Raw genomic sequence first — 21,322 nt, forward strand, 5'->3', positions numbered from 1 at the left:
AAAAAATGATCATGGATTAGCAGCCATTTTCCATAAAGACAGAATGTGTGTGTGTGTTAGGATTCGGCTTCTTTATGACCTGATTCTTCTGAAGGGACTCGCAGTCCCGCAGCTGAGGGAGCCGTGGGGTGCAGAGGCCCGAGCGGCCCCTCAGTGCGCAGAAGCAGCCGGCAGCCCGCCTGTCACCCGCCCGCCCCCGCCCGCGCTCCTTTCAGTCCTGCACGTGCTCTTCCCGCGGACCCAACAGAAGCCAGCGCCTTCCCCGCTGCTGCTGGGCCCGTGGGTACAGAGGGGCCGTCACACCTGCGCGGCATCTGTGCAGGGCTCTCACCGCACTAGGTCGGGGGCCTGCAGCACTGGGCCCGGCCGCCGCACTCCCCCTCCTTCGTCCCGGAAGCCCCGAGGCTGCCGAGCCATCTCTGAGCTCTCCCGGCCTGTCCCTGCGGCCAGAGGCCGGCGCAGAGCGGGAAGGAAGCAGCAAGGCCGCCGCTCCCCGAAGAAGCCGGCCCGGCGCCCAGAGCACGCGGCGTTCTCGGGGCAAGGGCTCCGCGCCCGGAGTTCGGAGCCAGTCCCCGCCACGGGCTCGCGGGGACTGACGAGAATTCTATCCAACGGTTTGCCCTTGATTCATCTGAACCTGTTCATTTGTGGCTTCATGGTGCGCGGGGGGCTCTTCCGAGACACACCGGACCCGTCGCAGAGTGCGTCGTGGCCCTTCCTGCTTTTCCATCGGCTCCCTCTGCCCGCACAGCCCGCGGCCCCCCGCGCGGCCCCCAGAGGTGGCGCAGCACCTGCTCCCGCTTCGCTCCGGCCCTGGCGGAGCCACGGAAGAAGCACGCAAAGGGAAAGAGAGGCGAAGGGTTCCTCCCGGCCCGCGCCTTCCTGATCCAACCCGAATCCTAGGGGTCAGTGCAGGAAGCGCCGGAACAGAAACTCCCCGGCCGCCAGGCTCTCGGGGGCCAGACACGTGCTCTGGCGAACCACCGGTCACGTTCCTGGCGCCTGCGTTCCGAAAACCACGTACTTCCCGGGGCTGCGGAAGCTTGCAAACAGGGTTGGCGCGGCCCCTGCTCCGTGCGCACCACCTGTGCGCGCCCGCGCGACCCTCGGCAGGTTGCGTGGAAGGCTGCGAGGGCCAGGCGACAGCAGAAGCTCCTCCTCACGCTGAACGCGACTCCGCCGTTCTGTGACCGCCACCCACGGGCCCCTGGGCCTCCGGAGCCCCCGACTGCCCTTCCCTGCGGCAGCATTTCAGTGATTTGAGGTCCTCCCCTAAGCACACCTGTTCTTGGCCAGGTGAAGAGAAACCGTTCCTTCCTGCTGGGATGAAGCCTAGACCCCCCGACGCTCAGGCCCTCCACGCCAATCCTGACACGCCTGGCGCGGCCTCGCTGGTCCAAAGTGGGCAGAACGGGGCTCTCTTCCCTCCGCCGTTCTCAGCACACACCTCCCCTGCCTTCACGGAGCTTCGGCTCCCTTCCTAATAGCGACTGAACAAGATGTCTTGCCAATTACTGCCTGACACATACCAGTGACCCCAAACAAAGGGATCCTCCGGACCCCGACCCTCTGAATGCTTTGTGGTCAGCTCCCCAAAACATGAGACACAAAATGATACCTTCCTTTAATCTTTCATTCCTTCTGCTTCCTCTGACCCAGATCCATCCTACTCTGTACCAGTGACTTCACAGGTAAGAGAAAGCTGTGTGAGAAATGCTTCTGTGACCTAACAGGGGAAATATATCGATCCACATGGCAAGCGATTGCCCTGTGCTCTTTGGGGGCTGTGGCGGAGGGTAAATCCTAGCACGTCACAGGATTGAGGCAGAGACACGTGCTGGAACCCGTCTCCCAAGACTGGATCATTAGGGACGCGAGCCAAGTGAAGAGACACATGCAGCTCTTTGGACAACATACAGAAATTATGACAGTAGAAAATTTAGGATTCCTGAAGGTAGCCAGGAGGTCAGCACTTAACGCTCCCTCGCTCTCCTCCCAACATCCCCTGGCAACAAAAAGTGGATCACAGCCTCCTTCCCTGAAATCTCATCACAATTCCAGACCAAAAACCAACACACACATACATCCCCCCAAGAAATATGGTAAAAAGAAAAGAAAACAACCTTCTCTTACCTAGGACTTATTTCTTAACAGGATCAAGTTAGCAAAGTAGCAGACAGGACTCCAAGGATGCCCACATCCACCGCTAATTACCTAAATCTGGAGACAAGGCCAGTCTCCACGCAGCCGCCCGAACCGGCCACGAGGTGGCAGTACACGACGCGGTTCTCAGGACTCGGGCAGCGGTGTGGTTCCCAGCAAACTGCGCCCATAAATTACCTAGTGTGTCTGCTCTCATCACCATCCTCCCCGTGCTTGAAGGAGACTCTAGAAGGTCTGTTCCAATTCACTCTTTTGGTCGGGTCAGAACTAGGTCCTTCAAACCTCTGCAAATGCTTTTAGCCCTGCAGCTTTAAATTACAGATGGTGACACGTGGCCTCTGGCCTGACTCCCAAAGATCAGACAGACTTGAGATTTATAAATGTTCAGAGAAGCAGGCTGAGGGCCCAAACAAAGGAACTGAAAGGCTCGGGAAAGGAAGGAGAGGGAAGACGGCCAGGGAGAGACAGAATGAGGGCCGAATTGGCACAGGGTTCCTCGCTCGAGCTCCTTCCTGGTTCCCAAGTCAGCTACGCTCACTTTGCTTGAACAAGGACGAAAAATATTTGAAACTTCTGTCATCCCTACTGCTAGCTTTGAGTCTCCCAAATTCTTCTAAAGAAAAATAATTTACCTTGGTGGATTAGCAAAAAAAAAAAAAGGTCGTAGTGGCCGGGGGTGGGGGACGACACTGGCACTCTAGACAAAAGGGACGTGGCCTCCTTTCCTGTGCATTAATATTCCATATTCCTGGGATGATTTCCACTTTCACAGTTTGACTGTTTTATAACAGATTTGATGCGAGAGAAGACAAATGGCCTCGCTCAGGAAAGACGACAAATCATCTCACCGCTTTTAGCAGGGTTTTCTCTTTATTTTTATTTATTTTTATTCTGTGGCTGGGCTGCAGAGCTCTCTGCCTTGCTGGAGATGTTTAATATTAACGGCAGGCCCCCGCGATCCTGGCAATAGAGTTGGCCGGTGTTGTGTTTACGGTTTGGTGACTGCTGGCTTCAGGAAGATGAAGCTCCTTGTTCAAACAGCAGCTCCTCTCACAGCTCCTGTTAAAAGCCCGGGGATGCTTCACTGCTTAGATGTGACTCACTTCCTCCGGCTGCACTGAAGGGGAGACTGACACGCGAGTTACGTTTGTGTCCCTATCAAGGCTGCTGCCCAGCGACCCAGGGCCTGGGGGGCGGCATGTGCTGCATCTCTCAGCTCCAGTTTAACTCCTACTTTTGGGGGTCAGAACACACGGAAATTAGTGAGTGTGTTTGCTGGCAACCCACAGAGTTTCAGCAAGGCTTTCTAGTACTCCTGGAAATCAGCGGGAGGACTCGTTTAACTAGGAGCCCAGGACCACTCCAAACAAAAGCAGCAACCACAGAGCACACAAACGCCCGGCACCAACCCCACCGATGCTGTCCTGAGGGCAGGGTGGAAGGCACCAGCGGGGCCCTCAGGGCCAGGCTCCTAGCTGCTGACCCCCAAGTCCCGACACTCTCCGCCCTGGGGTGAAAGGATCTTGTGGTCTCCTTTGCTCCTCCTCCCTCTTCGTCTTTTTCATATTCCTCCTGGCTAGGAGTGTAGACCTTCTCCCTGCTTCTGTTCTTGGCCCTCCTCTCTTGCCTCTCCCACCCTCCCCTGGCAACCTCATCCATGCTCTCAGCTCTAACAATCTCCAGGCCGGGCTCCAACGCCCTCACCTAGGCACTGTGCCCCTGGCCCTGCAAGGCTACGCTGGCTGTCACCTGAACTGGCTGTCTGTTAATAATGGCAGCAAATTCTCTGTCATTCACGTCCCACACTTAGGTGCTTAATGGCAGGAAGCTCCGAAGTTACGGGTATCGGTATCACATTTTCTGATTAAAAAATAAAATACACCCTGAGACAGAGCTCTGGCTTGGACAGTTTACTTATATTAATTGATAGAATGAAAACTGATGCCTTCCATCTGTCAATCTTCTTTGATTTTTAGTAGGATCCTTCAAAGAACTTCTTCCTCTTCTCTGTAAATCGGCAATTTGGGGAAAAAAAAGGCTTGTCCCAGACATCTGCCACGTCAACTTTCCCCAGGAGTAGCAACCGGGGCCCCGCAGCCTCCGGGTGTCCACAACAGGGCATCTCCCCCAACCTGGGTCACCAACCAGCTGCTGAAGCCAGCAGTTTGATGACCCTGGCCAGCTAGAAGACTCGGTTTAAAAAGCCTCACTGCTAAGTGCAAAATGAGTAGTTTGCATCTCTGCCCCTGGCAGCTGGGGGGGATCTGTTCCGTTGCATAGCTGTGCCTCCTGGTAGGACTGGGAGGTAGGTGAGGAGACGGAGTGCTGCCAAGTGCGTGTAGGAGAAAATGTGTATCGATTTCTTCTTTCTTATAAAGGAGCACAAAACGCTGAAGAACAATTGCGCGTCTCTGCAGCATTTCACATTCCACGTGAGACAAAGGCCCAACCCCCACCAGGCTGAGAAGCAGAAAGGGGAACCACATAGAGCGGCAGGCCCCTGGGTGTCAGCGGCCACCACGCTGTCCAGGTCCACTGCTGGGACTCCAAACACCTCGGGCCACTAACTCCTCCCGTGCCTTCGATCAAGTAATTTCCCTCACTGGGCTGACGCTGCCTCATCTATATGGGAGAAGAAAGAGCCTTCAGTCTTATTTACCTTTTAAGTGGAGGTGCCCAGAGGGCAAAAGAGTTAATGTTTATAAAGTGTTCTGCTCCCCAGAGGGAGACAATGGATAAAACACAAGGTGTGGTTATGGCTCATTCAAGACCTCATTTCCAGGGTAGTTAGTAATAGCTTCCCGTTACAAATGCAGCGCTTCCCAGCACCTTGAACTCAAAGTACAATGAGGCAATGCCCCTTATCTAAATATCCGTTTTTGGTTTGACACTTACTACCAACACTAAAAATAACAAAAGGTAACCAGGGACTGTTATGCCTTGCTAATGCAGGTCCAGAATCCATTCCACACTGTTTTCTTCTTAAGCCAAACAAATCCGAAAGCAGTCCAAAAAACTGACCTAAAGCTGTAACTGGTCATCACAAAGCTCTGTCTATATTCTCCATGTTTCCATAGTAACTAATAATTTGTAGGAGGGCCACCAGAAACCAAACCCCGTGTAGATCCCACAGCCAAGATGGACAGGAGGAAACCTCCTACAGAATACAAAGTTCATGGTGTGTGCTATTGGAAGTGATAGAAATACAAGAGTGTTCTTGAAAGATCTTTCCCCAAGGTTCATCCTCCATATAAATGACTTCAAAAACTCTCTAAGGGCTGGGAACGAGAAGTCCCAGAGCTGGACTCTTCATTTCTGGGGATCTTCCAACACGGCCAAGAGTTAAGAACAAAATACAGAGCTGACGCTCAAGTGTTGTGTTTTGGCTTGGAGACAGAACCCACAGCTAACTAGGGGCACGACCGGGGGGTGGGGGCGCTGCTGGGAGGGGGACGCGAATGCAGTATGCCATCTGGACAGGTACGAAGTGCTAGGGGAGCCAGGGAAAGGATATTAAAGGAGTTAGAGGATTTGGAGATTTCGGTAAAAGAGGCAAAAATGTTTGTTCACCTGTCTTATAGGACTGTTTGCAAAAATAGTCCTACCAGCAAATTGTAAACAGACTTTTAAGCTGAAAGCCTTATTAAAGGCATTTCAGACGGGAGACCTACAGCCAACTTTTTTCAGGTTTGCACAGAAATGGATATGTTTGTGCTGCAGGTAAAAGGACGATACAATATTTACCCACTTGAAAACATACATTTTCTTTATTTAGGTAATTGTACAGATTACATTTAAAATAGTCCTTCTCAGAAACAAAAAATTTAAAAGAACATTTCGTTCTCAAGACTCTCATGAGCAAGGACTATTTTGGCTTTGTCAAGAAGGAGACGAAGCCACAGAGGGAAGCCTCCTCTGGGTCATGCCGCATGAGCGCGGGGGCAAAACATGCTCAGGTGTCCTCCTGCATTAGTTCTCTAGCTTGGAGAGGCTGACATCAACTGGGAAAAGACATTATATGGCTTTGCAAATAATACCTGTGCTACAAAAATGTTATACAATAAGTCAAGATAAAACTGGAATCAAGGGGCGCCTAGGTGGCTCAGTTGTTAAGCATCTGCCTTTGGCTCAGGTCATGATCCCAGGGTCCTGGGATGGAGCTCCACATCGGCCTCCCTGCTCCACGGGAGGCCTGCTTCTTCCTCTCCCACTCCCCTTGCTTGTGTTCCCTCTTTCGCTGTCTCTCTCTCTCTCTCCCTGTCAAATAAATAAATAAATAAATAAAATCTTAAAAAAAAAATTAAAAATAAAAACTGGAATCAAAATATATTATTCCAAATGTATGAGCATAGAACTTTGATACAAAACCAAATACAAGATTACAGTAAACATATGCACACTACTTTGATTTACAAGTTAAGCATTCTTTTTTCTTCTTTTTTTCTAAAGTTTACTTATTTAAGTGATCTCTACACCCAACATGAGGCTCGAACTCACAACCCTGAGATCAAGAGTCGCATGCTCTTCGACTGAGCCAGCCAGGCACCCAAGTGTTCTAAGCAAGAAGAAAACCCCTATCAAGTGCTTTTGTGAGCTGTAATAAATAGCATTAAAGAACAAATAAAGTAGGGGTTAGTAGGGGTTCAAGGAAGATCAAGCCCCCCAGCTCAGTGTGGAAGGGGGATCATAAGTCTCCCTGGAAAGGCTGGTGTTGGTCAAAGACTATGAACATCCCAATGGGCAGGGACCAAGGTGGGGAAGGGGTGAAGAGATGCTCCGGGTTAAGCGAACAGAATGAAGAGACAGGAGTGCAAGGAGTGGTTGGAGGTGGGGGGGTATTGTGGGGACAGCACAAGGGTGTACATACTGAAACGTGATGAGGGGAGAAAGGGAGCAAGGCCTTGAAGGCCAGGGTCAAGAGTACCTGTTCGATTCTATAGGCAACGAGGACTTGCATGCTCCACGCGGTATACTAGGAAGGTCTCATCTGGCAAGACACACAGCCCTGATTAGATCAGACAGGGTGGTTAAGAGACTGTTGGTACAATAGTCCATGTGGGAAGTATAAAAAAAAGTCTGACTCAAAAAGAGACAGAGACGGACAGTAGAGGCCACTGAACATATTATCAACAGGTGAGCAAAATAAGAAAAAATCTGCAAAAAATATGAAATATAGTATATAACCATAACAGACAGAATTCATACAAATGGCAAAGAAAAACTAAAACCCAAAAGAAAAATAATGAAAGGATAAAGCAGGAGTATGAATGATTAATAAATACACAGACTCTTCAAGTTTACTATTAAATGAGAAAATAAACATTAATTATTTAATTCAGTGCCTAACACAGTGTAGGTCCATAAAGTGTCACTTGTTATCAACTTATAAAAAATAAATAACTTTTAGCAAATCAAAATAGAAAATACTTTTAAAACATAACCCTCCATATTACCAAAGGCGTAATGACAAACCTCACTGGTAAGGGAGCAGGGGCATGTAAATTAGTATGATCTATCAAGAATCATTAGAAAGTTACACCTTTGACCCAAGAATTAGCCTTCTAAGAATCTATTCTAAAGACACAGCAAGACTTAAAATATAGATTTCTGTACAAATATGTTCACTGCAGTATTACTTAAAGAGAAATAAAAATAATCAGAAACCTAAGTGTCCAACAGTATTTCATAATTGGATATTATATTATAATGTCTTTTAAAAACTTAATGGCGTTAAAATGCATACAAAGTTAACCAGAAAAAGGGATTCAAACATATATGCATATCTTTATAAAACACATACACAAAAAATTCTGCAAGAAAACCTATAAAAGTATTAATGTTCAACTCTCATTAGCACATAACAGATGAAGTTTTCTTTCTGTATTTCCAAATTTTCTTCCATACACATGTATTGTCTTTATTACAGGAAAAAAAAAAAAGATTGTCCTAAGGAAAGTAGGTGACAAGCACCCGAATATGGAAGATGTAGAACTGTAAGGGCAAGGTGACTGAATACTCTAACTCAGGTTTCAAAGCTGATTATAAGATTTAGGGTCTTTGTAACCAGAATGCTATAAGCATAAGAGCAGGTCTGGAAATTAAGTGATTCATACTAAGATGTGAATGACTTGTTAGGCACTCCCCGCCCACCCCAAAGCATCTCTATTTTAAAAGAAAAAAAGGAAAAGAAAAAATCATTTTAATCCAAACAAGTCTCCCCCGCCCATCCCCAAACAAGTTTTAAATTGAGAGAAAGGTTCTTATATGTATATTGAGGATGGGGAGAAGCAGCTTCCCTCTGGCACATCATTCCCAAACATTTCTAAAAGCTTGCTGATGCCCTGGAAATAACAGCAGGTTTGAATTCACATTCCTAAATGCACAGACCAGCTCAACTACTTACTTGCTATTTAACTTGGGCCAGTCACTTAATAGCTCTATGCCTCAATATTCTTTTTCATTTTTTTAAAGATCTTATTTATTTATTTGAGAGAGAGAGAGACAGAGATAGCGACAAACAGCATGAGCGGGGAGGAGAGAGAGAAGCAGACACCCTGCTAAGCAGGGAGCCCAACTCAGCGCTTGAACCCAGGGCCCCAGGATCATGACCTGAGCCGAAGGCAGATGCCCAACTGACTAAGCCACCCAGGTGCCCCCCCCTTTTTTTTTTTTTTTTTTAGAAGGAGGTTCCACACCCAATATAGGGCTCGAACTCACAACCCCAAGATCAAGAGTCACATGCTCTGCTGGCTGAACCAGCCAGGCGCCCCTATGCCTCAGTATTCTTTTTTTTTTTTTTTTTAAGATTTTATTTATTTATTTGAGAGAGAGAGAATGAGAGACAGAGAGCATGAGAGGGAGGAGGGTCAGAGGGGGAAGCAGACTCCCTGCCGAGCAGGGAGCCCGATGCGGGACTCGATCCCGGGACTCCAGGATCATGACCTGAGCCGAAGGCAGTCGCTTAACCAACTGAGCCACCCAGGTGCCCCGCCTCAGTATTCTTATAAAAGGCAGACAATGTCAAGCACTTCAGTGGTTTCTTTTAAGGACTGAATGAAAAGGTACATGAAGGGCTTAATGCAGTGTCTGGCACATAGTAAGTGGAATATGATGTTATTACTCTGTGTCATTTCATTGCCAATCAGAAACAGGGTAGCAGACTAAGGGCAGATAACAGCACAGGATGAATGTACTTAGAAACAGAAATGGTCTACATACCTTAGCAACCTAACGTTGGCTCAGTGATCATTGTGGGAAATGTAGGACTTAATCTAAATTAAGGTGAAAAACATTTAGCTATTGCCTACCCACTTGCAAGCTGTGATTAATACAATATTATAAGATACTGTATTTTAAAAGACAGTAATAATAAAATGCCAGAACTTAAAAACAATAAGTCCTTAAGAGAAACATTCATATCCACTTTAAAGAATGTGAAAGATCCCTTTGGGGGAAAAAAAAGGATTCACAATCCTTTGAAGAAATGATAGGAATTTAACCGAAATGAGAACTGTAGTCAAGAAGCCCCATTTTGAGGAAAGATTTATCTGTTCAACATCTACAACCTCTTTCTAGAAGATGCGTTTTTATCACTCTACATCCTGCTTGGAACCAAGGCTTCAATTTGAGAATGCAAATTCACTAGAATTGTATAAGACCGAACAGCAGCGAATCAGGAAAAACAGAAGAAAACAATCACAGTTCCTAATCCAGTTTTAAAACCCTGGCCCACGTCTCAGCTTTGAACTTGAGAATGTTTCCTTTGTCCTTTCTGACATTACCGGAGGAGGAAGGCCCCATGCCTCCTATCTCTGTGCTGGACGCCATCTTTAATGATGATATATGGGGGTCCTTTCCCCTCAGCACTGCTGGGGGGTCAAACGTGATGCCGCCCACCAGAGTATCAACAAGCGAATTATAAACTGTGTCAATCCGAGTTAATGAAAAGCTGTAATCCTCTTTAACAAGAGATCAAATCACTGCTGTGAGTTATGTTCATTCTGTAATCTGATAAGGAAGAGAGGGAATCTCTAACAAAAGAGTAATGGGAGCCTTTAATGACGATGGTAAAAGGCAGCACCAGTGAAAATATTGCTCTCGTTCCTGCTGATTAGATCAATGTTGCATATTTGCCCGGACTTGTTTCACCTGTCAGAATAACCTGTGTCTTTTTAAGAGATAAGAAGCCTCGAGAAAGCATCTGTATCGTCACCATTCTTGCTTGCAAGTTTTTAACCAACGACAGATGCTCTGTGGAGGGTGCTTCTGGGGCTATTAGCGGATGTGCTCTCAAATGCCAAGCAAACTACACCAGAATCCTTCACCACGACACAGTAGACACTGCTATTAAATAAAGGCGTAAAGTAGGCAAATGGAGAAAAAAAATGGCCTAAGTTAACCTCTGGGTTATCAACTGGGGGGAAAAGAATATCATCAGGAGACTGGTAGAATGTGCCCATGTTTAGGGTGCAGACCCACACACAAAAATGACAAGCCGAAGATAAAATGCCTGTACGAATTCCATTATACCAAGGCACCTCAAGAATAACGTGGCAGTGATGTTGACAAAGCACTTTACAGGGCTGGATTACCTTTGTACATTTCCTTTCTAAAACTCCAGATGTAAAACAAGAATGTATTTGGTGCTTAGTGGTTATCATTAAAGGATCCTCTCCTTGTTCTTTTTTAACACCAGCAGCTTCATAGAAGGAGTGGGGAAAGTGGTTCTTTATTGTGGGGGAGAAAATGGGGGGCTAACATGGAAATTCTTACTGTTTCTATTGAGAATTTCAAGTTCTTTCCAAAGGAATGGGGTACCTATAATACTGCTATCATTTTTGTAATAAGGAACAAAGCTTCTCAGGAAAACTTAATAAGGGGCGCCTGGGTGGCTCAGTTGGTTAAGCGGCTGCCTTCGGCTCAGGTCATGATCCTGGAGTCCCGCGATCAAGTCCCGCATCAGGCTCCCTGCTCAGCAGGGAGTCTGCTTCTCCCTCTGACTCTCCCCCCTCTCATGCTCTCTCTCTCTCTCTCAAATAAATAAATAAAATCTTAAAAAAAAAAAAAAAAACAGGCAAAAAACCCAGATGATTATTTCCACAACCTCCAAATTCTTCATTTGGTTAGAACCATAATAAGAAATCATCTGAATTACTTCAGACTCTCCCTGCTCTAATAGTACTCCAGGAGATTCACACCATGTAAAGTAAGTTCTGTTTCTAAAATGTTGATAAGCTTAGAATAACTTCAGTCCTCAGAGAAGCAAACAGCAATCCTCCTGTTAACCATGTAAATATCACACTGACCTGTTCTTGGTGGTAACAATATGCTTAGAGGGATTCTCTCCCAAAGAGACACCAAGCCTTTTCTCTCCCTTAGCCCACTAATAACCCTGTCTCTATAGTATCACACGATACTTTGCCCTCTTAGCAAAGATGACCCCAAAGGGCAAACAGCAGCAGCCGCTCTGGAGCTGAGCTGCCACGTGCCAAGAGTATCAAGGGCTTGGCAGTCAGTGGTCATCTTTAGGCTCCTGGTAATCTCCTTCCTTGCATGCAAACATGTAACACATGGGCAAAGCAGGATTTCTTTGGTTTTCTCTCAATACTGGGGATGTTCAGCAGGTCTGCAACAGAAACCACCCGCCTACCTCCTAATGGAGTAAAGATCTACTGGCCCAGCACATATAAAGTATCAGGGGTTCCATGAGACTTTCACTAACATGGGCAACCTGAAAGCACATAAATTAGTATCCAAAGTGCCCCCAAAGGGAAATGTGGTAACATGGGGACACAAACTGGCTACTCTGCATGTAAAAGGTTTTTTTAAAAAAATAGATCACTTGAAGAAAATTCCTAGCATGAGAAAAGAATATATATCAGCAGAAATTAAATAGATAACACTACACAGACCACATCACAGGAGAAACAAAATGAAGATGCCATTGCCTTTTTAAAGATCCTTTTAAAAATAGCACTTCTCTCTCCACTAAGGATATTTTAATACCCCATGTTAAAGATCTCTTCTATCCTCTCCCTTAATGAAAACTATGTTCCAGTTACAATTCAATTTGACCAAGTACAAATTTTTTTTAGCTCAAATTGGATGATTTTAGCTGGGGATTCAAGAACGAGTAAATAGCACTCAGATTCTGTCCCGCTTCTCCTCCAAAAAAACCCAAGCACTGGGGAATTTAGGCACATGTAGAACAATACACTGGAACCAAGGAACAAAGAGAAAGGGTTCTTTCTCCAGACCTGGCTAAGGTAGGAACCACAGGTGGAGCTGCCGCTGGGAATAAGAAATCAAAAGTGCTGGAAAATGTATGTGTATTTTATCACGATTAAAAAAGGGGGCAGAAGGTAATGGGAAGAGACACTAGTTCAGTACTAAAAAGCCAGTTTTATCCATACGGTCCACAGGGCGGAAACCAAAAGGAAGACATCTTTCATTCATATACTTCAATATAGAAATAATCAGCACCTTCCCATTTCCTTGGTATATTATATATATAATCTTCAAATTGAAAACGTCCTTTTTTTTTCTGTTGATAAAAGGCAGTGTAAGTTAACTGTAGAAAAATTTCAAACACTATGGAAATACATAGACTAGAAAGTAAAATGTGTTTTCTATTCCCCTCCACCCAGCAACAAATATGTGGAGTTTGATGCCCATTATTTCAGAGCTTCTTTTTAATGTAACTTTTTTTTTTTAAATGTAACTTCTATGAATGCATTCTCATGGCAAAAGATTGGACCAAAATAAAAGCATAAAAAGTAAAACACTGAGTCTCCCTCACCCCCTCCCTCATGCCATTCCTTTCCCCACAGGTAAACATTGTAAATATTATGATGTGTGGTCTTCCCAGACACTTCCCTAACCACTGTAACATATACATACATATGTGTACATATATGCCTGTTTAATCTCTATCTTCAAAACATAAGTGGATCAAGTTACAAGCACGGTTTCTTTTTCTAGTTAACAAAATAATGTGGAAATCTGACAGTGTAATTGTTTTTTTAAGATTTTATTTATTTAAAAGATTTTATTTATTTGAGAGAGAGAATGAGAGAAAGAGAGAGCACATGAGAGGGGGGAGGGCCAGAGGGAGAAGCAGACTCCCTGCTGAGCAGGGAGCCCGATGCGGGACTCGATCCCGGGACTCCAGGATCACGACCTGAGCCAAAGGCAGTCGCTCAACCGAGCCACCCAAGCGCCCAGTATAATCGATTTTTTAAAGGTAACACTTTGGGCACTTGGATGGCTCAGTCATTAGGCGTCTGCCTTCGGCTGAGGTCATGATCCCAGGGTCCTGGGATCGAGCCCTGCATTGGGCTCCCCGCTCTGCGGGAAGCCTGCTTCTCCCTCTCCCACTCCCCCTGCTTGTGTTCCCTCTCTCGCTGTCTCTCTGTCAAATAAGTAAATAAAATCTTAAAAAAAAAATAAAGGTATCACTTTTTTTCCTATCATACATACCTATTTACTCAAAAGATGGATTATAATATAGTATTTTGTAGCTGAACATTATGTTATACAGCACCACTTCATCCTTCAACAGCTGTTTATAATTTCATTGAATGAATTTACTGTGATTTATTTAACAAGTTGTTTATTGAAGGTCATTCAGATTGTTTATTTTCCCCCATTATAAACCATGTTGCAAAAGATTCTTCTTTTGTTCTATATTTCCTATTTACTTATTTATTTATTTTTAAATAGTTTTTTAAGATGTATTCATTTGAGAGAGAGAGAGAGAGAAAGAGGGGGGGAAGAGTGGGGACAGGGGCAGAGGGAGAGAATCCCTCAAGCAGACTCCCTGCTGAGCATGGAGCCGGATGTGGGGCTCAATCTCATAACCACGAGATCATATTTATTTATTTTTTTACCGAAGTATAGTTGACACACACTATAAAGATTCTTAATACAAATGTATTTGCTGACTTGCTATATTTCCTTAGGTCAATTCCTAGAAGTAGATTTTTCTAGGTCATCAGTTAAGTATACATTTAAAATTCTGACACACATTGCCAAATAGCCCTCCAAAATCATTTTGCCAAATACATTCCCAACAATGGTACATGGAAGTCTCTGTTTCCCCATACCATCAACACAGGAGGTTACCAATCTTTTAATGTTTTATAATTTAATAGGGAAAAAACGAAATCTTTTAATTTGCATTTCTTTGATTAATGAGGTTGACAGTCTGTTTCTTAGCTATTTGAGACTTTTTTTTTATGATTTCTAAGTTTACTTGTTGACATGCTTTGCCCATTATTTTTACTGGGATTCTCAGAGACTTGTAAAAACTCTTTACATAGTATTTTACATAGTAAAGAAAAATATCATATATTGAACTTTCTCTTATCAGTCTGTCATTTACCTACTTTTTTTTTTTAAGATTTTATTTATTTATTTGTCAGAGAGAGCGAGCGAGCACAAGCAGGGGGAGCGGCAGGCAGAGGGAGAAGCAGGCTCCCCGCTGAGCAGGGAGCCCAATGTGGGACTAAATCTCAGCACCCTGGGATCATGACCTGAGCCGAAGGCAGCCACTTAACCCACTGAGCCACCCAGGCGTCCCTGTCATTTACTTATCACTTTGTTTTCGATGTCTTTTTCAGTGTGACTTTCAGGTAGTCAGATCTATTAATTATTTTTCCTTATGGCTTCTGGCCTTGGTGTCATGCTTACAAAGTCCTTCTCTATCTCCAAATCATAAAAAAAATTCTCTATTCATAATGTATACCAAGAATGACATATCTGTAACTTAGCAAAACAAAAACTATTCATTTGAGGAAAAGTACTATACACTGATAACAACTATGAAAGTTTCCAATTCCTCAGTGATATTTTGTGGTACACAAAGTAGGAGACAAAATAGTACAGTAGCAGATTGTCACCAGTTATGGAATTACCTAAAGAAAAACGAAGTAAGTCAAGCTACGATTGCCTTCTTTTGCCCTGAGAATTTGGATACGAGAAGCAGAGAAACCTAATGCCCAGTTCCTTTACCCACAGTTAATCTGGCTTATTGAGACTATGCAGCACGAGCAGTAATGTGGATAAATGCCTCTTCTCCTTAGGAAACACAATGGGAATAGAGTGCACTGTGGTAAAAACACATGCTCAGTTCTCCAGCTACAAGACTTTTATTAAATTCCTTGTTAATGGGCTAAACGAGCTGAAGAACAATGCTGATAATAAGCAATCAGTCCACAAGGGACAGCCTTACTCCCCCCCACCAACACTGAATGCCAGAAGGACTATTACCCAACAAACATTCCCAACCCCTTCTCCCTTGCCTGCTCTACCTGAAGCAGCACGTAGCACAGTTCTAACTAATGAGATATAAGACGTTTGGAGGGGATTCTGGGGAAGCTTTTACTTTTCTGATAAACAAAAGCAGACAGATCTGACACCACTTCTTTCCTCTCTTCTTCCTGCCATGAACACGTTTGATGGCTAAAACTGCAGCCGCCATCTTGGGACCTCAAGGGAAAGACTAAGAGAAGCTGGCCCTTACATCACTGAGAAGAGAAGGGAAAACCACTGCCAATAATTGCATGCTGCCCCTAAATTTTTTCTGTCAGAAACGTAAACTCATTTGCTTATGCCTCTGTAGGCAGGTTTTAAGATTCTTGCAGACCAAGTCCAACATAATCCTAAATTAATACAGTCATTTTCAAATCATCTTTGGCTAGCATTTGGTAGCAACCCTCAGAAATTACAAGTGAATAAATAAGATTCAGGAAAACTAAGTGCCCCTGGGATATTAGGTGATTCAAGAAAAATGCCAACTACGAAGGACAAAAAGTTGTTTCTAAATGATCTAGTAGTAATACTGTATTCAAAAGACGCCACTAATATTATACTGGGTTTCACACTTTATGCCTGGGGTAATAATGTTTCCGTAATGGGTTTGTTTTAGTTTTTGATCATCTAGTTCTCCTTTCCTGTTGATACAATCTTCCATGTTGTCCCGACAGGAATTTTAAGTTGCACTCAATTTACTCTGTAATTTCAAAAAAACAGACTAGATCCAGAAATAAGTGGAAACAAAAAACCCCAGCCAGACGAAGGCATTCACTTGCAAAGCACAGGAGAGCATGTGAAGTCACAAAGTTCTGAGTATAAATGTATTCAGAACCCTCCATAAGCTCTTTTGTACTCAAAGTACTGAACAAAAGCAAACAAAAAGTAAGTAATCATTGTGTTCACCTCAATTTGCAGATCTACTACTTTTTAGGCCAGGATAGAAAATCTGATGAGGTTTAATAGCAAACAAAATACTCTCAAATAAAAAGGTTAAGTGTACTTTGAAACATAAAGCTGGCAAAACCCTTATGTGCTTACCCTAGGACCAATAATTTCGCTTGGTAAAGATTTGTGTTTTACGTTTACAAATGTCTACCACAGCATTATTTACAATAATTAAAATCATTTAAATGTCCAACAATTAGTGAATGACTTAAATAAGCAATATAAAAATATTATACAGTCATTAAAAATTTTTGAATGTAGTATACAAAATATTTAAAGAAAAAATTCACAATAGAATATAATTTTAATTATATTCTAAAGAAAAACAAGAACATTCTCAAAGGACACTAAGACTAAAAGGAGGGGTGCCTGGCTGGCTCAGTCAGTGGAGCATGTGACCCTTGACCACAGGGTCATGAGTTCGAGCTCCACGTTGGGTGCAAAGATTACGTTTAAATAAATAAATAAATAAATAAATAAATAAATAAATAAATAAATAAAATGTTTAGGAAAATTGGGGGAAAAAAAGACTGAAAGGAAACATTCAGAGATGCTACACAAGTGGCTGTCTCCTACATGTGTATATATTTACACACACACATCTCCTAGCTCCATACACTGAAGAGAGCCTAGGAACAGTGAAACCCGGTGACAATGAACACCCTTAGCACACAGATCTTGGTTTCTAAATACCACAATCCACAAAAAAGAATCAGGGCTCCTTGGAGGAAGACTGACTCTAGGGCTGGAACAGGGAAAGTTTAAGATAAGCCTAGAACACCCCGTTATGCCAGAAAGTAAGAACATACTCAAGGAATGGGGACATCTCAAGAGGACAAAAGCCAGCTTGAAAGGGCTTCCATTAACATGGAACAACTTCAGATAAAAAATAAGGACAGTAATAGGTTATAATTCATTGGATAAAATAGGAAAGCATGAGTTCATACTGATATAAATGAATAAATGAATGGTAAATAAGTGAAAGGGAAGGAATATGGCTAAATAAGTAATATAGAAATACTACAATATATGGGGCGCCTGGGTGGCTCAGTTGGTTAAGCGACTGCCTTCGGCTCAGGTCATGATCTTAGAGTCCCAGGATCGAGTCCCGCATCAGGCTCCCTGCTCAGCGGGGAGTCTGCTTCTCCCTCTGACCCTCCTCCCTCTCCTGCTCTCTGTCTCTCATTCTCTCTCTCTCAAATAAATAAAATCTTAAAAAAAAAAAAAAAGAAAAGAAATACTACAATATAGTAGAACGCTAGCTAATATAGAAGGATACATTGTTTGCATACATTTCTATCTTGTTTCAGTTTATAAAATGAGCATGTACTTCTTTTATAAAAATACACACACAAAAAAAATCCTCAACAGCAGCCTGAACAAACACAACATAATGCACATCTCTAGAGCAGTCTCTAAAGACATTTTTAAAAAGGAGAGAATATGCACAAAACCCCCAGCCACAGAAAGCAAGCACATGTGCTGTCCTGACACCTTTCTGTTCTAGAGAAAAGCCCAGATGTGCTAGGCAAGTGGCTAAAGTTAAAAACAAAACAGGAAAAAAAAAAAACAAACCCCACCAGAGGCAGCATTGATATTTACGGAAATTTTGGTTTGGTTCTACAGTAATTATGGGGTGAAGAAATGTGACAAGCCCTTGCTATGATGCCAATGACAAATGGTTAACTGATAAGAAGAAATGGACAGGCTCTAGAACAGGTCAATATCAGGCTGTCATGGAGCCATTTGAGACACGTAATTAATCTATTACTCACCTGGCATCATCATTCATTGTAGTATGGTCAATAGGTGCCATGAAGCTCAGTAGCTTGCTGAGGACATGAAACCTAAATAAAGCAGGAAACAAACAGGCAGCGACATTAGTAACTTTTAACCTAGAAAAGGAAACACATTCCATGAGTTAACAAACTCCAGAACTGATCACAGGAGCATGTGACTCCTGAGTGGAATGGAGAACAATTCATAGGCACACACTAATCACAAATGTATTTCCCTCTTTTTCCTTAATATTACAGGAAAAAAGTCTCATAACAGTGCATTGTAAATGACAGTAGATCCATTTACATCATAGTCTCAAAAAAGAGTAGACACACTTGTGCCCTTGAGCAATATACTAACCCTTAAACACTACTCCAGACAGAAGAGGAGGACTTGAGTACCCCATTTTCCTCCTCTAAGTACATCTTAATCATTTTTCAGTGTCATTACTAGTAGGTAGTAAGCACAGTAGTGGTACAAACCCAAATGAAATGCCTCACACCACCATCACTCATTAGCACTGGTTCCCTGAGTCAGAAAAGGCTTCTAGAATTCCACATCATCTCTATTCACTAGATCCAGTCTTTCATTTCACCCATCTTTAAATGAAGGAGTACATCTGAGTACATAACAAGTTTGATCCTTAGTCATGGTGTTATGGAAATTTAAATTATATCACTTCCATTTCCCACCAACAGAAAAAAAAGGGTATTTTTGTACAAAGTGCTTTGAGATCCTCTGATGAAAGGAGCTGAACAACTATATGACCTTATACAGACAAAATTATACCAAAGAGAATTCACAGGAGGTAGCCCTTTCTGTTCATTATAATAGAAGAGGCTGTATGACAATATGCATATTATAAAATTCTAACCAAAAAAACTCTACTGGGGGTCACCTGGCTGGCTCAGTCAGAAGATCACGTGACTCTTGATCTCCCGGTTGTTACGTTTGAGCCCCATGCTGAGGGCAGAGATTACTTAAAAAATAAATAAAATCTTTAAAAAAAACCCCACAAAATTCTACTTGGGCAAAACAAAACAAAAATATGATATTTTCATGTACATAATACTAGCTTTACAGTATTACAAACATTTTTACACATATCGAGTAATTTGATTCCCTATGGTACCACCCATAGCTAAGCCTCCCAAATTTCATTCTTTTTTTAACAAATGAATCTTACAATAATAATAGTGATGAGATTTTCCCCATTACAAGAGTAATGGAAAAAGTATAAATTCATTATAGAAAATATGGAAAAAAACCAACAAAGCATACACACAAAATGCATCATCCCTCACCTACAGAGAGCTGTTAACATTGATTAGTTACGTCTGTGTTTCACAGTCATCCTGTTATTTACACACACACACACACACACACATACACTTTTGTATTCTCTTTTTTTCACTTTGCATTGTAAGCATTGTCCCATAACAATATCTGGGTAGCTATATACAATCCCAGGAGCGGAAATACTATAATACATTTTTGAACATTTATATTGCTTCCCATTCTTCATGTTTCATAACATGCAAAAACAAAATCTCTGTACTTGTTTTTTTTAAATGTCTGCTACCTCCTAATTATAGAAAGTAATATATAATTCTTATAAAAATGATTCAAATACAAAAATGTATAGAAAACTGATAAGCCACCTGCAGTCTTACCCTCAGAAATAATCACTGTTAACTAAAACTCTTTTTTTTTTTTAAGATTTTATTTATTTATTTGACAGAGAGAGACACAGTGAGAGCAGGACCACAAGCAGGGGGAGAGGGAGAGGGAGAAACAGGCTTCCCGCGGAGCAGGGAGCCCGATGCGGGGCTCGATCCCAGGACCCTGGGATCATGACCTGAGCTGAAGGCAGACGCTTAACGACTGAGCCACCCAGGCGCCCCTTAACTAAAACTCTTAAGTGTGGCTGTAGCATTTTCCATATGTAAGACCAATATAAACAACACACTTTTCACATAAAAGGGAGACTGTAATATACTTAATATTCTACATTATACTTTTTCCCACTGAACCATGTCATATTCTATTTTTTTCATAGTTGCAAAATATTCCATCGTGTCAATGTATTATAATTTATTTAATCTATTAATGGGCATTTATATAGACTGCTTCCCTTTAAAAACCATACTAAACAGTGTTAAAGTGAAGATTCTTATACATAAATTATTGCATATTTGTTCACATATTTCTTCGGGATAAATTTTGAAATGTGAAATTGCTGGTGAATCAAAAGGCACACATATTGAAAATTGAAAGACTGAACCAAAATACCCTCTCAAAGGTTATGTTAATATATGAGAATATAAATATTCACATAACCTTCTTACTTAAGTATAAAACATAAATATTATTAATAAATGCATTTTAATGTCTTTAGGCTTCACCAAACTTTGGTGTCCATCTGCAAAAAGGAATACTATTCTTGGCTGTCTACAAAGAGAGGTTTAATCCACTCTCTGGACAAAGACTATGAGCTCTACTCCACAGCTGTATTGTCCAATTCAGTAGTCACTGGCCACACGCGGTTACGTAAGCCCTTGAAACCGTGGCTAGTCTGACTGCTGCGGATGTGCCAAAATGAGAAGTGCACCAGATTTTGAAGACTCAAGATTAAAAAAAAGAATGTAAAATATACCATTAATAATTTTAAAATAGGGCGCCTGGGTGGTTCAGTTGGTTAAGCGACTGCCTTCAGCTCAGGTCATGATCCTGGAGTCCCTGGATGGAGTCCCTGGATCGAGTCCCGCATCGGGCTCCCTGCTCAGCGGGGAGTCTGCCTCTCCCTCTGACCCTCCCCCATCTCGTGCTCTCTCTGTCTCATTCTCTCTCTCAAATAAATAAATAAAATCTTTAAAAAAAATAATTTTAAAATAATAAATTGTTGAAATATTGGGTAATAATATTTTTGAAATATTGGGTTAAATAAAATATTTTTTCAAGATTTTATTTATTTATTTGAGAGAGAGGGAGTGAAAGAGAGATGATGAGCAGAGGGGGAAGGGTAGAGGGAGAAGCAGATTCCCCAAAGAGCAGGGAGCCTGATGCAGGGCTCGATCCCAGGACCCTGGGATCATGACCTGAGCCAAAGGCAGACACTTAA

At 42.8% G+C, this 21,322-nt stretch overlaps 1 protein-coding gene across 6 annotated transcripts in view; it reads right to left on the reverse strand.

The window, feature by feature from the left end:
- The window catches only part of AATF (apoptosis antagonizing transcription factor), a 101,228-nt gene that overhangs the window by 4,967 nt on the left and 74,939 nt on the right, over positions 1–21,322 (reverse strand). For 4 of the 6 annotated variants that reach the window (XM_045889329.3, XM_045889328.2, XM_045889327.2 and 1 more), the window contains one exon: positions 18,198–18,269. In XM_045889329.3, coding sequence (XP_045745285.1) covers positions 18,225–18,269 — 45 coding nt within the window. In that variant the 3' untranslated portion in view covers positions 18,198–18,224. Of the gene's footprint in view, positions 1–5,911; positions 6,421–18,197; positions 18,270–21,322 lie in introns of those variants that run through there. The other 2 variants (XM_054510927.2, XM_045889330.3) reach the window with 2 other exon arrangements.

This window comes from Mirounga angustirostris, unplaced genomic scaffold (assembly GCF_029215605.1).
Source record: "Mirounga angustirostris isolate CCGP_5_RB_7025 unplaced genomic scaffold, mMirAng1.0.hap1 SCAF_17, whole genome shotgun sequence".
Taxonomy (NCBI): Eukaryota; Metazoa; Chordata; class Mammalia; order Carnivora; family Phocidae; genus Mirounga; species Mirounga angustirostris.